Source organism: Pholcus phalangioides, unplaced genomic scaffold (genome assembly GCF_987345545.1).
Source record: "Pholcus phalangioides strain wild (caught in Gottingen) unplaced genomic scaffold, Ppha-v1.0 ptg000015l_1, whole genome shotgun sequence".
NCBI classification, from domain to species: domain Eukaryota; kingdom Metazoa; phylum Arthropoda; class Arachnida; order Araneae; family Pholcidae; genus Pholcus; species Pholcus phalangioides.
The window spans coordinates 30382628-30405210 of NW_028301608.1; the positions used below are offsets into that span (position 1 = coordinate 30382628).

At 35.9% G+C, this 22583-nt stretch overlaps 2 protein-coding genes across 2 annotated transcripts in view; one reads left to right on the forward strand and one right to left on the reverse strand.

The window, feature by feature from the left end:
• The window catches only part of Tmem214 (Transmembrane protein 214), a 37221-nt gene extending 18533 nt beyond the window's left edge, over positions 1-18688 (reverse strand). The window contains exons 1-11 of the mRNA XM_089243304.1: positions 18507-18688; positions 12760-12965; positions 12466-12616; positions 12091-12222; positions 11854-11936; positions 11629-11734; positions 11354-11435; positions 6059-6197; positions 5651-5752; positions 4868-4959; positions 4547-4709 (exon numbers count right to left, since the gene is read on the reverse strand). Coding sequence (XP_089099430.1) covers positions 4547-4709; positions 4868-4959; positions 5651-5752; positions 6059-6197; positions 11354-11435; positions 11629-11734; positions 11854-11936; positions 12091-12222; positions 12466-12616; positions 12760-12965; positions 18507-18618 — 1368 coding nt within the window. The 5' untranslated portion in view covers positions 18619-18688. The remainder of the gene's footprint in view (positions 1-4546; positions 4710-4867; positions 4960-5650; positions 5753-6058; positions 6198-11353; positions 11436-11628; positions 11735-11853; positions 11937-12090; positions 12223-12465; positions 12617-12759; positions 12966-18506) is intronic.
• A 435-nt stretch (positions 18689-19123) lies between these two features.
• LOC149075796 (uncharacterized) overlaps positions 19124-22583 on the forward strand; it is a 54892-nt gene continuing 51432 nt past the window's right edge. The window contains exon 1 of the mRNA XM_089243305.1: positions 19124-19637. Within this exon, the coding sequence (XP_089099431.1) occupies positions 19499-19637 (139 nt within the window). The 5' untranslated portion in view covers positions 19124-19498. The remainder of the gene's footprint in view (positions 19638-22583) is intronic.

Here is a 22583-nt window from a genome sequence, read left to right on the forward strand (position 1 = left end):
ACGTCACTCTCCGCTATCCATACAAAGGTTTTTTCAACAACTGGCTGATGCAAAGAATATATCTTTGCATCAGCCAGCTGTTAAAAACCTTTGTATAGATAACGGAGAGTGACGTCATCCTAGAATAAGTCCCTATCTGGTGGCATCGTCAGCGATTATGAGCTTTGGAATGAAATGTGTCCGACTGTCCATGTACGGTCCTGTTCAGTGCACACTAGCTCCAAGGAAAGATTGAGATGTTCATTGCCCGTGGTCTAGGCGTTCACCAGAAAGCGAAAGGATGTGGGTTCGATTTCCCACACAGGGGCAGTTGAATTTCCTCCTTCCAAAATATATCTTCGCATCAGCCAGATGTTAAAAACCTTTGTATGCAATTTATTATTTCAACAATATTTAAGTAAGTTGAGCCATCTTACAACAAAATCGGATGCACTGAAATATCGGTTAATACGATTTTCTCTTCCAACTTCGTGAACTTCAAGCCATGAAACCTGTCAGTGTCATTTATATCTTTGACTTGAAATGACACTTTCTAATATCACACATATGAATTTTGGCGATATATTTTTACTTTTAATTCTTTCTTTTTATCCGAAAAAATAATATCCCAAAAAATTTTCAAAATACATGACTATTTTGATAAGCCACGCCCACTTATAAAATAATCAAATACAGTGAGATATCATTTCTGAAAAATATCTTCTCTGGTTAATTTCGGATGAAACTAGTTCTGATCACTACTTTTACCAACTGTTGCATATTATAATAGGGAAAACAGCGATGAAAATGGTTTTGCTTGCTGTCCAAGTAAGGATAATCTGGCTAAAATGATTTAAATATAAGGTTCACACCTTCCATGTTGCGAAATTAGGGTGGGGGTGAGGGCAAACGACCTGCTTTTCATAAAATTGGGGTGAGGGCAATTGCGCGGGTTGTGACTAATTTTTCTCCCGCATGATTAATTGTGAAGACAATCGACCTACACCAGTCAGCCTCCCCCTTTTGGAGTTTTACCACACTCACAAAAAAAAAAAAAAACTCACTTTTGGAAAACAATGGAACTTAGCAAGGGAATGGTGGAAACTACGAATGCAATAAAAGCAGTATTTCTCAACCAAGGGTCATATGACCCTTTGCAGTTCTGGGGACCATGTGGGAACACCAAATGGAAGGAGAGCCATGATGATTTTGAATGGCTTTGTCCGAAAATAGGATGTTTCACACCCCATGTCCCCTGGCTGACGAATCCCATTCACTTTGTTTCGGGACTCAGAAAAGTCAATTGGCCCATGGGCCCATGATGCTCTTAAGATGGCCCTGGGAGTAACATACCAATAGAATAATAATAATGCTACATGTTACTGGGCAATCTAAAAAGTCTATTGGCAGGGACAGTATGTATCCACAATCAAAACAATATATTTGAGGCTCAACCTTTGGAGCCTCACAGCCCGGTAAATCTTTTGTGTAAGCCTGGTCATACCCACAACTAATGAGAAATTAATGAGTAAAATTAAACCGCGAATCACTCACGGCCCGGTGTGACTAGTGTTAGGGCCCAGTACTGAGCCGCAGCCCAGCGGATGAGAAACACTGCTATATATCATATAGCTATAGCCTCTTCTGCTATCAAAGTTCAGGAAACTTTTTGTTTGATCCTTCACCTGGCAAGCTCATTTTTTGTTTTAGTTTGACATTTCATAACCCTTCATGCTACCATCTTCTTTGAAAGCGTCCTAAGAAACATAGGTTCATTCACAGTGTGTAGAAATGGCTCTTAGAGGAAGGATGTATTGGAACAAAATAATGATATTTTATCAGTACTAAATGATATTTCCATACAATAAATCTGAAGCTGAGGAGACATAATCTTGGTTGTCAGTTTGCATTGTAATTTCCTGCTATATCTACCTAAGAGAAAGCAGTGATTCCAGAAGTGGCTGGTCTGAATCAAATAATACTGATGAAAAATAATAAAGATGTATTTTTTTAATTGTGTACTCTTTATAAATTAATTTGTAGTATATTTTTAATAGTGCCCCAGTTTTTCCTCAATAGTGTGAATTTACAGTGGCATAACAATATATGCTATCCATAGCCTGCGTGGACAACTAAAAAGTGTGAATAAAAAAGATTGGAATATACATATAAGGTGGTGTACATCATCAGAATGGAGCAATGTATGATGTGATGTAGATGCAATATTTATGTATCTTCTTTTCATGGTAAATTTTGTCCACAGTTGCCCTCTAAATTTTCATATTTAAAGTTGGAAAGGCATTTTATGGACACCCTGTATGCTTAAGAAAAGGTAAATTTCTTCAAAATTAAAAAATTAACCATGTGGGATAAAGCTTGTTATTTTTTATTGTAAAAATTTAGTGAGATTAAATACACTGCACTGAAAAGAAGCAGCAGTCAAACTAGCTGCCAATGGCCCTTCTAGGTATAGCGTATAATTCGGCCCTTCCAGTGTTAACTCTCCGTCACATTATTTGGGTTTGAGATTGAAGCCTATTGACAAAAATTATAGAAAAAAGGCAGTGGCCCACCAGTTAACATGTAATAAAAAGGCTTGGCAAAGGTGGATATTCACACCACCCCTCTGTTCAATATACACTCTCTGTGATTTGTCCCGCCCTGCACTAGGAGTATGTTCCGCTTATGGAAATTTTTCTACCGCGTTTCTGGGTATTGCAAGATGTAAACGCCACATGAATTTCCTATTCAGTGCACCAGTGGTTCTCAACCCCAACAGTTTTCGACCCAGGTTATTTCTTTTTTTGTGAGTGGAAGGTCCTGCCATTCACAAGACTAATGAAAAATAAATGGGTAAAAATGAAACAAACCACTCACAGCCCAGCGGTTGAGAAACACTGCAGTAGACGGTATGGCAGTGCAGTTACATGGGTATCTTGATGGCCTTTCATCACAACAGCTTGGACTTAACCCTGTAGATAGCACTGCAGCAGTCGGCTAAACTCTGGGGGTTGTTTTCTTGGTTGTTCTTAAACTTCGAGGAGCAAATGCGAGCTAATTTACCCTTCAAAAAAAAATTTTCACGAGAGCAGGCAGAACCTCAAATACGATTATTAAAATCTCAAAACTTCATACACTTGTTCCTTTTATTTCTAATTTGCACACCAAACACTAAAAAGATACCATATTTATACACTTTTTGATAGGCGCCAATTCATCAGAAATTACTCAAAGGAATCTTAACAAGACGCAAATGTGGGCTTGAAGAAGTAGTTGATGTGATGCTCATTGCAGGTTGCTGTGCATAGAGATTGATGCTGAAAACCATTTGTCACCAGATAATGATCCCTAAGACCGCACGTAAGTCTCTAACAGGAAACTTCACTGTGTTACTTGGATTGGGCCACACACTTATTGTTGAATATGGCCTGCCTTTCATCTCTGATACATCAGCAATCTTCCTCATCCAGCAGTGGTTCTCAAACTTATTTCACCCGCTGTTCTCTTGACCTAGTCAATGTTGAAGTGTGGTTTCCCAGAATAGTCTAACAATGAACTGCTTCAAAGCACCAAACAGGCAAGCATCAATATCATAGCTCACCACGATGCACACATTTTGAGAATCATTGCCATGCAGAATTTTGATATCTTGGCATTTTTGGAACAACCTGAAAGGGATGCTGGAAAAACCGGACACTCGTCTATAATTTTCTCTAGCTGCCTATCTCTCAATTGTCTTATTGAATGTAATCCTCTAACTTAATACGAGTTCACAGCAACCGTTCTGTAAAAGAATGGCTTCAATTTAAAAAATGCTCAAAATGTATTTATAAATCACTCTCTACCAGTTTCAGGAGTGAAAATACAGTGTCATAAAATAAGAAATCTAAGTTTTTATACGCCCCCCCCTTTAATTTCCAATTACAAAGTTGTGCAATGTTACAAAATGTTACCCTGTTTCTTTTGAGGCCAACAAAAAAGTTCCATGTTTAAAATTACAACATTCACTGAGATATTTGAATTCACAAACGAGAAAAAGTTAAGAAGAACAGCATAAACTAATGAACAATGCTTCTTTCCCGCATTTATGTTGTTCTTTACAAACTTTTCTCCGATTTTTGAATTCAAATATCTTTGATTTAAGCGGAAGATTTTTTTCAGCCCCACGACACATTAAATCATGAGACTTTCTGGGGTATTGTGGCAAGGTGAACTTGGGAAGAAAAGTTGGAGTGCGCTTGCCCGATTTTCAAGAGGCCCAGGATTCACTTCCTAGCAGTGACAACTAACTCCCCCCCCCCTCCCCAAGTTCCTCTCAGCATAATACAAAGAAAGTTTCATGATTTGATGACACCATCTAATTGTTAAAAATAATAATACTTTGAGCAATAAGGAGAGAAAATAGTTAGAATTAGTTGAACTTGCTTCAGGAAAAATTTCAACTGAAACTGTAAAATCAATATATTTGTTTGTTTGATATGCAAGCAATATCAAACTAAACTAAAATCAAAATTGCATAGGTTTTGATAGTAATTAGAAAGTACTGAATTTGCAAAATTTTAATTACCCTGCAAGCAGTAACACAGCTGTCAATTTCAGGTGTTCCCTTCTTTTGTCCTTTAAGCTCCTCATTTGTTACTTGGAATGCACACAGTGTCTCTTGCAAAAGTTTACGTGGAAATGTTGATGGCAGGCGATTCCATTCATCATGAAGATGAGTTATTAAAATACTGTAAGAAAAAGAAACACCAATGTGATTTGTAACATACAGGACACTGATCAGCTGTCTTACAAAATGTTATACATATTAAAATGATTAACTTCAAACAGAATTACAAGTGAGCAAATAATAACAAAAAAAAAAACAAATTGACAAATTGTTTCTTACCTGGATTGGATCAGATGCTTAGTGTAAAATTGTCTCCAAACACTATAACTCAAGTTATCTATTGCTAAGCATTCTACAAGACTGGACAGAACCTTTGATAGCAAATGAAATAAAAAGGTTTGACATCCTCAGAAAATAAGCATAATTACATTTTTAAGTACAATAAAAGTACATACAGTAGACTTCTGCTAATTCGGCACATAGCAGACCAGAGTATACCAGTGTCGGATTACCAAAATCACTGTATTACTGGGAGTTGGTTAATTGAAAAAAAATCTATTTAAATAATATAAACTTCTGCACACAGACATATTGCGACATGCTTTCCTATTATGTGATTGAAGAAACCACCCTAAAAACGTCAGATTACTGGACAGGACGGACTAGTGTGAGGCTGAGTTATCAAGTTCCTTCTTAAGTTTTTTTTTTCATGTAAGGTTTAATTTCCATGGCCCCATCTTTTTTTTGGCATGTAATAACTTTATTTGTTAAAGAAATTTTACTACTGATACCTTTATATTTCACTGTCTCTACAACCATGTATCAAGCGGGATCAACTGAGGTTTTTAAGTTATTCAAAAATGTTTTAGTTATAGAATTTTGATTTATGGGTATTTCACCACATGGATGACTAAAATTATGTCAATTTATAGAAGTTTGTATTTATTCGATATGTTAATATATACAGTATACTCTTTTTGAATAGGATCTACTATATTGATTTCTGAGAACTCTTTCAGATATCAAAGCTTGACTGTAAAAGTACAGAATAAGAATGCTTACTTCATTTTTCATAGCAGGGGAGCAACCAGGTTCTAATCGGCGAAGATAAGATGGGAAATAATTTCTCAATATGCTAGGTGGATCAGGTCCATAACTTAATGCCTTCATATAAAAAGATAGAAATTACCAGAAATGTTAAAAACAAATTCACAAAATTACATACATATGAATTAAAAATTAAATAAATCAAACAACCTCAGAAACATAATTTTCTCAGCACATATAATAATTAAAGCATTATATACAAGCCTTAGTATTATTAAAAAAATTTTCCCATTTCATTCTAACGTTTTCATTAGCATGCACAACTAATTTTCCTCTATATGAAGCTGATAAAAAGTTCAAAAAAGCCACAATTAAATATATACAAAAGTATCAAATTTCGAAGGAGATTGAAAGTTAATGTACCTTCAGCCTAGGATAAAGTGCTAGTAATTGCTTTTGGATGATTCCGGGCAAGCCACTAGGGGAGTGAACATGATCGAGAATCGGGAAAAGGTCTTTCACTGAAAGAATCGCCTTGTTTATTTTCTTAGGTTTGTGGCACCTGAAAGAAATATATATATAATTAGTTTTTTGATTTAATTGAATGATAATTGATTTCAAGTACCAAAGTTTGGTGGTCTTTTGCAAGAGATTTTTTTTATTTAAGCAATTTTATGGTGAGAAAATTCTTCTCACTGAGATGAAATAAATAAAATAAACAATAAAACAATAAATAAACATTATATTTTACACACATAAATAGATTTTGAAATATTTCCTATAGAATATATCTCCAGTAATATATATCCTGGATAACATATCCAATGTTGACACTTTTTTGTTGTCAGAAAAAAGTTTCACAGAAAAATTAAAAGTATGTACTGTCAATGTCACACGAGGATCCAAATGGGGGTGATCGCCCCTCCCAAGAGCTATGAATAAAAGGGCAAAATTTTGTGTCCCATAAATGTGGGATGATACAACACACCTGCACAATACATCGCCCCTCCTGACACATTGGGGGCCGTTCAAGTATTACATCAGCAGATTTTTAGCCATTTTTGCCCCTCCCATCAGCAAAACTCTGTTGTCCCCTTGTTTCCCCCTTGTCAGCGAAATTTCATTAGCTCTGCCCCCCCCTCCTTACGCATATTGGGATCACGGATGTACCAGGGTGGCATAAGAAAGATTGTGCCCCCAGATGATGAAAATTTATTTTTGATGGGGAAAAAAAAAAAGTTACTAAAAATTAAAATTTTGGAAGAAAATACCTTCATATATAAGTATAATCAATTTCTTTTAATTTCAATGCTATTTAAAGGCTAAGAACTCAAAATTCATTTTTAAGAAATTAACTGCGACTCACCCTCTAAGCCATGACCCGCAGACCAAATTTGGCCCTCAGGGTTATCTGATGTGGCCAGCCACCTCAACCTAATTTTGTAAAAATGAACTAAATAAACTGCACATTTACAGAACTCTTAAGTGACCTGTGGCACAATTCCACAGCATTTAAGCAGCCTGTGAAACATTTTCAGATCACCCAAGTAGGCCCATGGTACATTCACATGTGGCATGTGAATGTGCAAATTTAATGCAAAAATATTTTGTTAAATTAAAATTTTGAAAGAAAATACCTTTATATGTTATTATAATCAATTTCAATGCTATTTGCAGGTAAGAACTCTAAATTTCTTTTTAAGAAATTCATTGCGACCCACCCTCTAAGCAGTAGCGGATTAAAGTCGGTCAGGGCCCCGGGCACAAAAGAAAATATTGGGTCCCCTAAATTAGAAAAAAGTGAAGTTTGTGTTTTTCGGGGCCCTGGGCGCACGCCCACCATTAAATCCGCCTCTGCCTCTAAGCCATATATATATAAACCCTTGGTTTGCAGACCAAATGCAGCCCTGGAAGTTATCTGATATGGCCTGCTCCCCTCAAACCTAATTTTGTAAATGAACTAAAAGCGACACATTCACAGATCACTCAAGTGACTTGTGACATGTTCCAGAACACTTAAGCGGTCCACAGCACATTAGAGATCCCTTCAGTGACTTGTGGCACTGTTTTAGAGCACTTAAGCAGCCCCAATGCAGTTCTACATCACTCAAGTTACCAGCAGCACATTCCCAGATTACTTAAGTGATCGGCAGCATGATTACGAAGCACTTAAGCAAGATTCATAGGGGGAGGGGTAATGGGGGCGATTGCCCCTCCCAAGAGTTGAATAATATAAGAGAAATTTGTCTGTACCATAAATTACAGACTTACCCAATGCTCCTACACAATAAGTAAACACATTACCCTGGATACAGAATAAGTAATTTTTCTGACATATTGCCCTGGATCCGCCTGCCTTTGTGTAACATGACGACCTGGGATCCTTCACAAATTCCTTCATTTCAATATAATTCTAGTTTAGGCCTCAGGGACCTCTCAGTTACTGGAAAACACCTGAGGTACCGCTGGCATTACGGCTCGGGCCAGTTATGTTCACTAAGTCTGGCAGTCAGGGGACAGGGTCTCGTGCCTGGGACCAGAGGTCACGCTACCGATGTCCCACATAAATTCTGTTTACCCCCATGTGATGGATCCTGGAGCTTGTCATATCACTTTCCTCTCCCGATCTTAGGGTCCCACGGATCGCTGGTGGGAATCCTGCAGAGTCATCGTCTAACTCCGCAAAATGAAAATATTATTGTGCAATATCAAATTGTGATAAATGTTTTGCAATGTAATTATACAAGAATAATATGCAATGTTTTACCTTCATGCCATCTGTGGGCTGCGGAGCACTTCACAGTCAATAATTTCATGAGAATTTCAATGTGCAATAGGCCTATTGTTGCGGACCCTGGCCAGGTCTTCAATGTTTACCTTTTCTATGTTGCCAACTTCCATATGTCAAAAGTTCAAAACAGTGTTTTATTCTGTATGATATGTAAATGAGTTTTACTGTTTAGTATGTTAAGTTTTTACAGGCTATTGATTCTGCTGTCTGATTGGTTCTTGGAATATAGAGGTTTTTCCTTAAAAGCCACCACTGTGCAGAGAAAAACGTAGCTCTAAACAAACATACAAAGTTCAGCACTTAGCAAGGTGTCTCGCCTCGTGCAGAGTACGTCTTTATGTTCTGGTGAATCTACAGTCCAACTAGGGTGGACCAGCAGTCGTGGGATGATGAAAGATGGAACATTAGCTTTCTCTTCGGGACGTCAACTCTTCACTGACACATGGTCTAGTGTGCCTCACATGGAGAAGGGAGACCTCAACGGGGACAGCGGAACAGGGCTGATGTCATCATAGAACCTCCATCACATGAGATGCTGAGCGGACATCGTCTTGGGACTCGACTATTTGGAATACTGTCCAATGACGTCCACACAGTTAGAGAAGCTGACGCATAGGTGCAATGAACTCCGTCTTACAGATTGACAGATCGGTGAGACCAAATTCATTTTGATGTTCAATATTTACTAAAGCTAAAACTCTAAAAAATTGTTATTTATGTTTAATCCTTTTAACTGGTTAAAGCTTCAAGAAGTGTTAAAAAACTTTAATGTTAATAAATAATATTAGTGGAAAAAATATTGTTTCACTGTTGTCATTTGCAAAAGCTGATTTTATGTTGGGGAAAGATAAAAACAGAATCCAGGATGTAACATCGGCCAGTAGGTTACACTTGCTCCATTTGAAGCTGAAGAAATCCACCTCTGCTTCATTTGCAATCGAGAAAGCCTGTCTGGGCTTCATATGCAGTTAAAAAGTATTTGTAAAAGTAAAGTAATGTCTCATTAGTAGCTGAAGAAGCCTGCCTCTGCTCCATTCGCAGCCAAAGATGTCTGCCTTCGCTAAGGCATGGTTCCGGGAAGGGGTGGGGGTGATGGGAATGATCGTCCCTCCCAAGAGCTGAATAAACCATGAAAATTTGTCTGTTCTGTAAAATACAGGACGTTTCAACAAACTTGCACTATTTGCCTCTCCTGACACATTGTCTTGGATCCATGCATGCACTTAAATGATGTGCAGCACAGTTACAGAGTACGTAAGCGGACTGAAATACATTTCTAGCATACTTAAGCAGCATGCAACACACTTCTAGATCACTTAAAGGATCGGTGGAACATTTAGAGATCACTAAAGTGGCTCCATACAGGACTTATCAATAGGGTAAATGTTAGTTCAGGTGCCAACAAACTAGGGAAAGGTTTTTCTCAGTTTTTAGCACACTCAGTAAAGATGACGTAAGCATAATTCAATCCTCCTCAAATCCATGCTGACGTAATATTTGAATGACCCTTTACCCTGGATCCGGGCTTGGTCAACGCTCGATTTTACAAACTGCATGTTTTTATGAACCAATTTTCTGGTCCCAAACAATATATTATTTCTTAAAACGTCTTTCCCATTCACGAACTTTTAATTTTATGAACAAATTTTTCACATCCCTACAGGTTCGTAAGAACAAGCATTGACCGTAATAATATCTATTTTTCGGGCTTTTTTGCTGTTACCCCCCAGATCAGAGGACGAACAAATTTTTGTCATTTTCATTAAAAAATTCCTAGCAAACACTTCATGGTTGCAATTTCAATGATTCATGATACAAAAGCATTTAGTATGCTGCCTCTGGGTTGAGATAAATGCAGGATTTTGTCTCATTTATTGAAAATTTTTTAATGGCAAGTGAAGAAAAACCCCACTAGTCTTTTTTCAACAATACATAAAATTTCAGGAAACAAGTTTGCATAACAATCTTCTAATTTTTTGTAGATGAACAGTTAAAATTTTGGTTACAAATCATTTAGAAGAAATTAAGTAAAATGTCTGCTGCAAGATGAATTTCACAGTGTTTGTGCATGTATAGGTGGATAAAATGGGTCTATCTGAAAATATAATGGCACTCATTACTGAGAACTTCAAAGGGAAACTTTTTTAACTAAATTCAAAACATATTTTAATAGTAAAAAGGTTTTAACAAAGTGTAAAAGAATGTAAATTTTTTATGAGTCATCAGAATACTCAATGCATATATAGCTGTTAAATTACTTGACACACTGTAATTTGACTAACAGAAATTTGAGTAGTAGTAGTAAGTTAGTATGTTGGAGATCGCGTTTCATGAAACAAAAATTAACATATGTATCAAGCCTCAAAAATTATATTTATTCCTTAAGCACAGCAGTAGAGACCAAGAAATACTTTGTCATCTGTAGCTAAAATGCTAAAACTCACCAATGAGACAAAGCATATTTCTTTACACCACTCACAGTCACAGAACTTCAGAATATAACTTGATTCATACAAAAACAATAGGCCTACCATATAATTTTTTTGAATCTATTAGGCCATTCTACATCACAAGAAAACCAATGTTTTCCAGATAAAAATCTTCCTTTTTCAGAAATTTTGTCTACATTATCCAATGAGAAGCATGCACTAAACAAAGTTGTCAACATTAATGGGCAATACATAACACAAACAGGGGAGAATATAATTGTCCTTACTAACCATATTATGAAATATCCACACATTAAACAAAGATGCAGCAATGAGTGCTCACTGTATATGAGATATTGTCTACTATGTGCCATTTTAGTTATTGCATTTACATAGTTTTCAAACATTCATGAAATTCTTCCAAATTCTTCCAAATTCTTCCAATTTCTCCCTATTGCTTCAAAATATAGAGAAATTTAAAATTTCAAATGTACTCACCCTAAAAACTTCTCTAGATACTCAACCACATACTTCGAATACGCTTTAGTCCCCAACATAGGAAACATCACTTCTGCCCAAACTGTAAGAATTAAAAAAAAACCATAATTTTTATTGAAGAAATAAAAAACTATTGAGGAAAAGTGTTATCTATATTGTTGAACAAAAAATGTTTATTATAACTAGCAACCACATGCAAAAAAAAAAAAGAAGAGATATATGTGGAATCTTGCAATGTGTATAATCCAAATAGAATTCATATTAAATGTACATACCTCTAACACCGATTTCCAAATTCTTGAAGCCTGCTTGGCCAATGGCCCACAATACAGACAAGCAAACATTTTGTCGGTTTTGATGTGAATTACGAAGTTCAACGGCCTGCATACATAGAAAAAGAATGATCATGCTCATGAGTTACTATGAGCATTTTATGCGAATACATCTGAATGGTTTAAAAAGACATACATATCCACAATAACATGAAAAAAATTGTTTACCCTTGGAATGGATGTAATTACAGTGGATGGTTTTCCCTGAGCAAGGCACTGAATGCATATTCGATAACCCATGGTATTCAAACCTAACAAACAATGAATAGATCATTCTAAACATTTGAATTAATGCCTAGAAACGTTCAAATGATACTTAAATATGAAATCAAAATTTATGTTAGAAAAACCAAAATAATAAGTTTTGTGACACTTATGTGTTTGAATTTTCATGATGGACCAAACCTTTTAGTGAATCATACACCATGGATATCAGGCAAAAATCAAAGAAATCTTCTAACACTTGGGTTGAGCATTTATTGAACACTGTAAGTAGCAACTCTGTGATTTCTGGATTGAGCAATGAAATGGGATAGTCTAGAGAGAGAAAGAAAATTTATGCAAATGCTGCATTTTATAAATTAGAAAAATTAAATATCATAAATACATTCAACAAAATTTGTCATTTTAGAGAATATTTTAACCAGTCTAACCAATTAATTTTCCCTTCATGCTACCATGACAGAATTACATGTTATGGCAAGATTACTGGTTAATAAAGGAAAGGATTATTAAAAATGAAAATTTCTAACAGAATTATTTTCATGAACTGTTTTATACCTGTGGGTTTTGTAGAAAAAACTGGGTCTGCCAACTCTACATCCAGCTTCAAGTTCATTAGTGATGCAAGATCTTTCAACCAGTACATCGGTATATCAGGAAAACGGGCCTCACCAGTAGCAAAGCGATTTTTCATTTCTTCTCCATCCAGCTGCAATGAAAGAATTTACATAAAAATGCAAAATATACTACTGCTAGTGTTTTAATACAGAAATATAAAATTTTATGGTAAGATCAAATTATTCGCTAAGTAACATACAAATGAATAATGAGGATAAAAATGTATTTACTCACATTTTTAATGGCTTCCTCAAATGGAACAGCCTTGGGCTGAATCTTTTTCTTGTCTGGATGTTTTTTCTTTTGTTGATTTGAACTGTTTTTTGCTTTGTTAGCTATCCCATTGGCTTTGTTATCATTTTGCACCTGGCTCTTTTTATTCTTATCTTTGTCCTTTTCAATGAAAGCATCAAACATAGTTTGACTCTCTTGTATGGGAGCTAAAATAAATGACCAGTAATAATGACCAGTATTAAATAGTATAATGTCTTTGATTTCAAGATTCATAATACATGTGTTCAAGTTATTCAGCACTTATATGGGAAAATCGGATGAAACAAGGACTTCTCCTTGTCATACAGCTATTTGCCAATTCCCAACTTTGAGGCGCAAATGCAAGCCGATCCCTCCGTTAAAAAGCCTCGCCACAGAGAACAACAGGCCTACAACAATACAGTTATTCAATTATTACATTTCACTCATAGTTAGAAAAATTGATGGCAGGTGGAAGCACTACACACAAGCATTATTCAGAAACAAACTTCATGTCAGGTTCACTACACATACACACATTATATAAGTACCATGCGCCAATTTGTTAGAAGTTTTGCCGAGGAATATAGATGGGGTGCATGTATGGTTCAGTAGCAGCTATTCGCTAAAAACTTCTCGAAGCCCAGGGACCAACTCACAGAATTTTCCTACGTATAATCCATAGATTAACATTATAAAACGCTTCTAAACATGAAACACAAACTTCTGCTCTAAACCGCTGTTAGTTATTTAGTGATACAGTTGACTTCTGATTTGATACAGTTCTGAAACACATTTAGTCATTGTTTTTCTTTACACATTTTGGGTTTAATATCACCCATTAAGTAATTTATTTCTATCCTCTTACTGGTAATTGATGAGAAATATAGCTAAATGTGATGAATTATATTTCAGTATCATCAACATATCTTATTTCCTAGTTACTGGAGAAACTGTGAGACAGCCAGGCTCTGTTGCAAGAAGCAACATAAGCACTTCCGCCCTCCCGGGGGGGACCCAGGCATCTGCCAAGCCTGGGTCGTGTCTGTTTTGACAGGCATCTCCCAAGCTTCCTAGTTACTCAGGGGTAATGCTGTAAGGCCTCAAGCTTCCTGCCCTGCCATCTAACTGGGCATTAGAACTAACTCACTCATGGAGAGACCCTGTAAATATAAATTAACATCTCAAATACTAAATATCTTCACAACATCCAGTCTTCTGTATATCTTGTATAAATAGTATGATTATAAGAAGAAAAATTACACGTCAATTTATCCTGAAACCTATACAGTTTGCAGTACACCCTCTACTTAGAAGGCTCATATTTCAGCGATGATGAGCCCAGATTTTTTGATAAAACATTTTCCCCCCCTATTCTTCCTGCAATGCTGAAAAGATCATAATAAAGCCTATTTTTATGGAGGGAATGCTGCTCTTTACAGAGGCTTTAGCAATTTCTACCCGTTTTCCAATGTGGACCTATGAAATGAATTGTCAAAGAAAGGGTTCTTAAACCAGTTGTTTTTACATTATTCATGAAGCACTTTGTTTGATTCAAGCCATATTAGACAAGTTTCCAATTAGTAAAATTGCTCCATGGCAGCAACATCATGACACGTCACATCAGATGATTTTATTCAATTATTTTAAGTGAAGTGATTGTGCATCAAAAATAGCTAGTCAGCGACTGAGCTATTATGTTTCACTAGTCCTTCTAGAAAATAATAAAATTGTTCGACGTGACATAGTAAGCCACATCTATACAAAGTGGTGTAACAATTTAAGAACTCAATTCAGCAGTCACATGCTCCTCTATAATGAAAATTAAAAATAAATCAATGATTTTAGTGTTAATCTTATACACTGGAGTGAGATATATGTTACTATGAAGAGAATAATAGATTAATGTTTATAAAGGACTGAAATTCTACACTCTGGCAATATTCGATAAATATTTTAATTCAAACAAAGAAAAAATTTGGTGAGGCATTGATAGAAAAACGCCCTTAAAATGTACTAAAATGGCTAAGAATTTTGAAATTAATGGCTACAAAATGAAGTGCTTCAAGTGGTGTAATCAGCGATGAAATACCAAGCTGGAATACCCAGTCGCAAGTCATTAACAATGATTTGCATATTGTAACATTAATATTTAGGCCCTCGCAGAAATGGTCCTTATTTCTAGTCATTTTTTTGGATTTTATATTGTCTCACCTTTTTTGTTTCTGGGATCGATCGGCACGATTAAGATCTGTCGCCGATCGGCTTCAATGTTTACTCCTTCTATGTTGCCAACTTCCATAGGTCAGAAGTTGAAATAATGTTTTATTCCGTATGATATGCAAATGAGTTTTACTATTAGTTTTACTATTACTTATTTTATGTGGTGGAGTGCTGGTCCTCTTGCCCGGACATCTACCTCTTTTCCATCCGGAAACCTGGTCTTGTATGGTTCACGTGGGATCTCCCTCACAATAGCCTAGCTGAGCTGATGCCATCTCGGAGCTCGACCACCTGGGACACACAGTGGTAATACTTGTGCAGTAGAAGGAAGGAGGTACAGCTGACATGGAAATACTCGTGCAATAGAAAAAAGGTGCTGCTGACATGCAAAATGTGATTCTCATCTGACTGACAGATAGATGAGATCTTATTAATTTAATATGCAATATTTACTAAAGTTAAAAACTTAAAAAATTAGCCTATTGTATTTATGTTTATTTTTTTTAACTGGTTAAAAGTTCTAAAAAATGTTAAAAACTTTAATGTTGTAATAAATCTTATTAGTGGAAAGAAAACTGTTTCATTGTTGTCATTTGCAAATACTAGTTCTATGTTGGGAAAGATAAAAATAGAATCCGGGATGTAACGACAGCTAAGCAAGCAAGTACAGTTTGTTCAATATGAATATACTATACAATAACTTTGAAAGATTTAAAAAGAAGTTGTATTATTAAAACATCAAATAACAATAATATGAATTATTATTTAGAACCCGTATCCTCAATCAATACATTCAGCCACGTCATACATATAACAATTAAACAAAATCTTTTTAGGAGAGCATTTAGGTCATTCAATTCAAGTCACATGCTCCTATATAATGCAATTAACAATAAATCAATGACTCTAGTGTTGATCTTGTGCACTAGAGTAGTGTTTCGCAACCTTTATGTTGGGGACCCCCCCTTCATAATGAAGGTCAATGCCCCATGGAAAGAAGATTAATTTCGAATAACCCCCTTTGCCTATTACATCCAAAATGTTTTGTTTTCATAATTTGCATATCATATAAAATTGAAATAAATTACAATTTCACAACACTAAATTTGTCATCCATACAATGGTATAGTAAGTGAAAATGATCCTGCCCACCCCCTTACAAACTTCTCACTGCCCGGCAGAGGTCGGTGGACCACAGGTTGAAACACACTGCATTAGAACAAGACTTATCCATTATTACAGTCGACTCTCATTATAAAATGACTCCCATTATACCATCAAAAATAGACTTTATACTGGGTGGTCATTATATTATAATCATAATAATACAGTTAGATCCACTTATAATGAAGTCGGTAAAAACAGCAAAAAACTGTTCATCCTATGCAAACTTCAATATATCCGTACTAGCTTAAAAAAAACAGTGTTTGAGCAAAATGAAATATAATTTCAGTGCACGATACACATTTTTCAATAATCTGAGCATTCTAAAAATAGAGATTGATCTAATCAAAAGCGGTCAAAATTTTAATCAAAATCTTACATAATTAAATACATAAATTAAATTTTTTTATTTTATTTTTCCACATGATATGATTGCGAATGTTAAACACTTTGCGTTAAAATAGATTTTGCTTAATAATGCCTACATTTTTCTTATAACGTGCCCCAAAGCAGAATATTTTGTGTTGTTCTGCAATGAGCCCTTGGCTGACTTGATATGTTCTGAAGTAAAAATTCCCAACACAGTGTTCTTCGTGTTCTGAATCACAGATTTCAGCATATTATACTTTGGGGATAACATGCAAGATATGATTTTTCTTTTTACAAAGAGCCTGGTCGTTTCTTCGTCCCTTATTTTTGAACCATTTAAAAAAGGCTTCCTCTACGAATCCTTTTTTGTAGATTTGCAGTTTACCATCCAAAAACTTTTCCCTTCAATTCCTCTTTGTTCTTCAAAATCATGGATAGCAAACTTTAAGGAAACCTGAATTTTTGATACATAAGTTTTTTTCCATTTTTGGCTCCTAAACAACAGTGGGGCTTCAATTTTTGAAGCAACAGACGGTGTTTCTTTGCTTGAAATTCACAAACAAAGTCCAAATCTAGTTAAATTTGGTAAATGTGCACTAAAGGTGTTTTAGAGGTAAGATTCTTGGGAATCTAAACTCCGTATTTTTATTTCTGATAATGTTTTCTGCGAACAAAACAGGGTTTAACAGAAAAAAGTAAACAAAAAGTGAAGCATGAGATGAAAGAGGATTTCGGTTCTCAAAAATGTTCCACTAGAATTTTAGGGAAATAAAAGGGACATTATTAGTTATACCTACACATTTCAGAAAGGTAAATTTACCAATAATAAGATTAAAGTTTCCTAAGAGCAGGTTTTTCTACAGCGTTATTTCCCGTCATCAGAAACATGTAACTTTATCATGCCACGCATCTGTGTCATCCTGGTGTGACACATCATCTGTTATGTCTAAATATCCATGTATTTTTGCACAATAAAAGAGGAAGACAGAAAGAAAGGAAAAGAAAATGCAACGAAAACGAAGAGAAGATCCACAAAATGTGCTGCGCATGAGTCATTTGACTCTTCCAGAAGCAGTCAGCAAATCATGCCAGATATGAAGTCTTGGAGTGAGGCGTGTTGTACTCTATAGAAAAACAGTCACACCCCTTTTTCCTATTGGTGGGTGGACGGTATATCGTGCTGAGCACAGAAAACCTTCTCCTAAGAAAACCCGGCTTTAGATAAGATTACAAAGAAATTAGTCTTTGAAAACAGGTTAAAAATTTGTTATAACCATAGTTTGCTGAAATCTGTGTTTGTTATAAGCAATCAAAATAACATAGATAATCAATACGAAATTCACGGGACATGTGAAAACTTCATTATATGCAAAAATTTGTAGCATCTGTGTTCGTTATAAGCAAGTCCAACTGGAAAATGATTACCCTATGTTTTTGATATAGCATATTCATATTACAAAAACATTTGAGACTTATCCCATTGGTTGTTGTAATGAAACAGGGTCGCTGTAATGTGTGGTCATTATAACGAGCATCAACTGGTGCAAAAAGAATACTAGATCCACGTTTACAGAGGAATGAAATTTCACACTCTGGTGACATTCGATGAATAATTCCACCCATTACATTCATTCAAATATAAATTTTGGTGAGGCATTAATAGCAAAGTAAATGTACTAAAATAGCTGGAAATTATAAATGGCTAAAAAATTAAGTGCTCTAAGTGATCTAATCTGCTATGAAACACGAACTGGATCACATAGTCGCAAGAAATTAACAAATATTCGCGCATGAATATGGTATATAGTAACTTTGAAAGATTTTTAGTAAAGATTTATCATTAAAAAAAAATCAAATAACAAATGCAAATTTTTATTTTGAACACGTATCCTCAATGATATCATTCGCCACGTCATACATGTAACAATTCAAAAAACATATATATATATATATAACTTTTTAATATATCATACCAATCTCTTCTAATTTCGGCATGTTGTCGATATTCTTCTTGTTGAGTTTATTCGGTTTTTTGGAAGCATCTCCACTTTTTTTCTTCCTGTTAACAACTTCCCAACCCGACATTTCAAAATAGCGTTATTATTATTATTTCTTTCCCCTGGAGTAAACTATCGCTCTGGCAGAACAAACCAGATCTGGACGGCCGTAACCCTCATCATTCATTAAAGACGTTATCAAATAATAATAATAATTGGCATTCAATAATTATTTGATTCAACACTTAAAAATGATATATTAATTCGAATAAAAATGATTAAATAATAACATTCCTATTGTGAACAAAACTTTAAAATATGCTACTATTTGATTTTATCCAATGACACTCTGATCATTTTCAAAAATTTCTCCAAATTTTTTTACAATTTCTCACGTATTTTAAAAAGATTAATTAAATTTTTGGGAATTATAATTACTGTTTTTAAATTTCTTTGCGCTTAACGTTAATTTACCGTTCCCGATCCACGGCTTTCATGTTTGACACCCGATATGTGTTTTCCAAGAAATAATCAATAATTCTTTAATTATAATAACGTTGTTATACTACACATATAATACAAAGTCTCATTTTATCTCTCTTAATTATAATTATTTTTTAGGTTTGTTAGGCGTATCTAAATAATAAAATAAATGATAATTTTTATGTCCTTTTTAGCGATTAACCCCGTGAAGTCGCTCCGTGAATTCAACGGTGCAATAACCGTTGTTTAAAAGTATGGGGGATTGTTTTGTGTATACTTTAATGCGATCCCTGGGTTTGGATGCTTTTTCATTTCGGATCGTTGTTAAATTGTGCACCGGATAACCGCGAGGCCTCGGGTAAGTTGGGGGAAAGAGAGAAATAAATAAGTCCCGGGACTCATTTCGATGTAGTACTTTTAATATAATATATTTTTTTCGCTGCTGGAGTCTCGGTGTATAACCAAGACCCGAATTCCTACCCAAGATGGCGACTAGCGAGGAGAGCTGTGACAGTAATCCTAATTTCGCCGTTATTTGCTCTTTCATCACGAAATTCGGGCCCGAATGCGGCGTCAACGTGAGCATATCGTCTCTGCAGCAAATGCTGGAGGATACGAAAAACGGTGAGTTGTGTTATTTGTTTAATGTGAACTCTATTATTGCGGGTGCTTGTGTGTGTCAAAAAATTCAATTGTTGTAATAAAAATGCTTTGTTGTTGTTGTGGAGTGAAAAATTAATGTTGGCTCAGTATTTAGCGTAGTCATCTTGTTGACATTGTATAGATTTTTTTATGGCGCACTCCGTGTGTAATTAATGCCCCCGCGCATTCGTTGGCTTGAGTCGCTGCTGGTGTTTACCACCTTGATTGGCGGTTAAAGTGATATACCAGGATAAACAAACAAATCTTAAAACTGTTGCTCGTGAGGAGTGGTGTATTTACGTGGGGGGGGGGGCGAAAGCCCAGGATGTCATATTTTAGGAATGAGTGGTTAAGAAAATTAATATATAATCAGGGAAGGGTAGCGAAATTTTACAGCCCACCATGAATCCGCCTCTGCTCAGAGAGCGAGAGACTAGTTCTAGAGTTCTCAAGCATATGAGTGTGCGACAAGAGAGTGTGCACGCACGTGGGTGAGCAGAAAGAGTGACCTAAAGTAGGGGTTTGCTGGATAAAAAATTCCTTTCGCAAAAACGCAAAAATTGGGGAAAGAGCTTTAGCAAAATGCTACAATGCTAATGTAATGATTGATGGTTGGATGTCTACTCGTTTTGTACCTCCTGTATGCATTTTTGCGAAAGTGGCTACTACTTCTTTCGCATTCTATGATTTTCTTTCACATTTTGCGAAAAATGCGACCATAGCTTAAACCCTGACCTAGAGTGCGTGCAAGCATGTGAATGACTGAAAGAGTGTGTGCAAGCGTGTGAGTGAACAAAAGAATGTGTGCAAGTGCGTGAGTGAACAAAAGAGTGTGTGCATGTGCGTGAGTGAACAAAAGAGTTACCTAGAGTGTGTGCAAGCATGTGAGTGGCTGAAAGAGTGACCTATAGCTTATAAAAGCATGTGAGTGACAGAAAGAGTGACCTATAGCTTATAAAAGCATATGAGTGACAGAAAGAGTAACTTATAGCATGTGAAAGATTGACCTAGAGTGTGTGCAAGTATGAAGAATGGCTGAAAGAGAGAGTGTGTAGAAACATGTGAGTGAGCAAAAGAGTATGTGAATGACTGAAAGAGTGACCTATAGCTTATAAAAGCATATGAGTGACAGAAAGAGTAACTTAGAGCATGTAAAAGATTGACCTAGAGTGTGTGCAAGTATTAAGAATGGCTGAAAGAAAGAGTGTGTAGAAACATGTGAGTGAGCAAAAGAGTGACCTATAGCGTGCACAATCATGTGAATGATCAGAACAGTGTGCAAGCATGTGAATGAGGGGGGGGGGGGCAAGCATGCTATAGCACAGGCCGACAAATGGGTGATCAAGAAAATTAGACTAGAATGAAGAAGGGCGACATAATTTGTGTACCTCATAGGTGACAAAACTGTAAATCCACCTGTGTCCGCAAGCACCATGGCGTTTATTGAAGCCCATAGTTTTCCTTTGTCTGTGTTCAATTTGGTGCTCACGAGCACTTGATCAACATCCCAATTAAATACTTTGTACAAATGCATTCCAGGATTAAAATCATCCTGATTTATCATATATTTGCATGTCAAACTTGCTTTAAAGCCAGGGTTTTTCCTAGGAGTAGGTTTTTTATGCTGCATGCAGCATGAAGGTGGGGATTGGTTAAAAACTTGAGATTCAGGTTTAACATATCAGCATTTTCAGGTTGCACACTGTGAAGAAAACCTTCTTTTAGGAAAATCGAGCCTAACGGTGCTCTTCTTTTCTTCTTGGGTGCTGGCAGTGCTCTTGACTAGAAAAAGGTTGAAGGCTTCTGGGATGCATCGTGGATGAAGTTCATATTATCTTTGCAGCCAAATCTGTAGTCCAAGATGGGGCTGTCAATAACTCAAACATTAGAAGTTCATAACCTGGGAAAAAATAATTGCAGTTAAACCTCGATATAACGATACTCTGTGGACCAAGAAAAAAATATAGCTGTAGTGGGATTTATCATTGTATAGAGAATCATTGTAGTGAGGTTTCCCTCTGAAACTGTCCCTATGGGGAAAGGATATAAGCACAAAACTGAAATGTTTCACTATGTGATTTCTTGGAATCCCCTTACATCAGTGGCATTGGAACCGGGCAGTGCTGTGGGTGGGTTTTCAAACACCCAATGGTAATTTTTAGCATGGGTTCAAGCCAGGCGTATTTCTTTTGTACTAGTAATCACTCTTACTTTGTGGTAAAAATTTTATTTGTCAATATCAATTTCTTAGTCATATCGACCTGGTGCTTGGGATTTATCAAACCCTCATCCAAGCACACCCAGAGTTGAATCAGAAATCTAAACTTCCTATATAGAAATAAAGACGAACACCTGTAGGTTTGAAACACTTCAGACTGCCTTCCTTGCACTGATTTTCTAGTGAAAAATTCGTAAATATAAGCATAAATGTCACGCTATTCTAAGTTCCTGAAGCCAAGTGGAACAATCTGCTTATCAAACCCTTAAGCTGTGCAAATTCAGTTGAATTTTTGTATATAACATCTTCTATAACAGTGTTTCTCAACCAACAGGCCACTCTTCCGTCAGGCCCTGACACAAGTCCAACTAGGCCATGAGTGATTGATGATTGGGCTTTCCGGTCACAATTTTTTTTTCTTTTTTCAAGATTTGTCATGTTTATTTCAAAATATGAAAGACAGATGGCAGCACCCGCAAGAACAAGAAAGTTAGAAAAATTCGAAAGTTCTCATGTCTGTCCCCACACACATAAAATATAAATTTAAAGAAAATTATGCGCATGGTGCTTTCAGTTCAAGTCTGAAGAGATATCCCCCTACCCATAGGAAAATTCATAGTTTGCCAAAATTAGTTTTAAAATGTAGAGAGAGAGAGAGATCTCTATGTAGATCTAAATGTAGAGAGAAAAAGACATAGCACTGCTTCTTT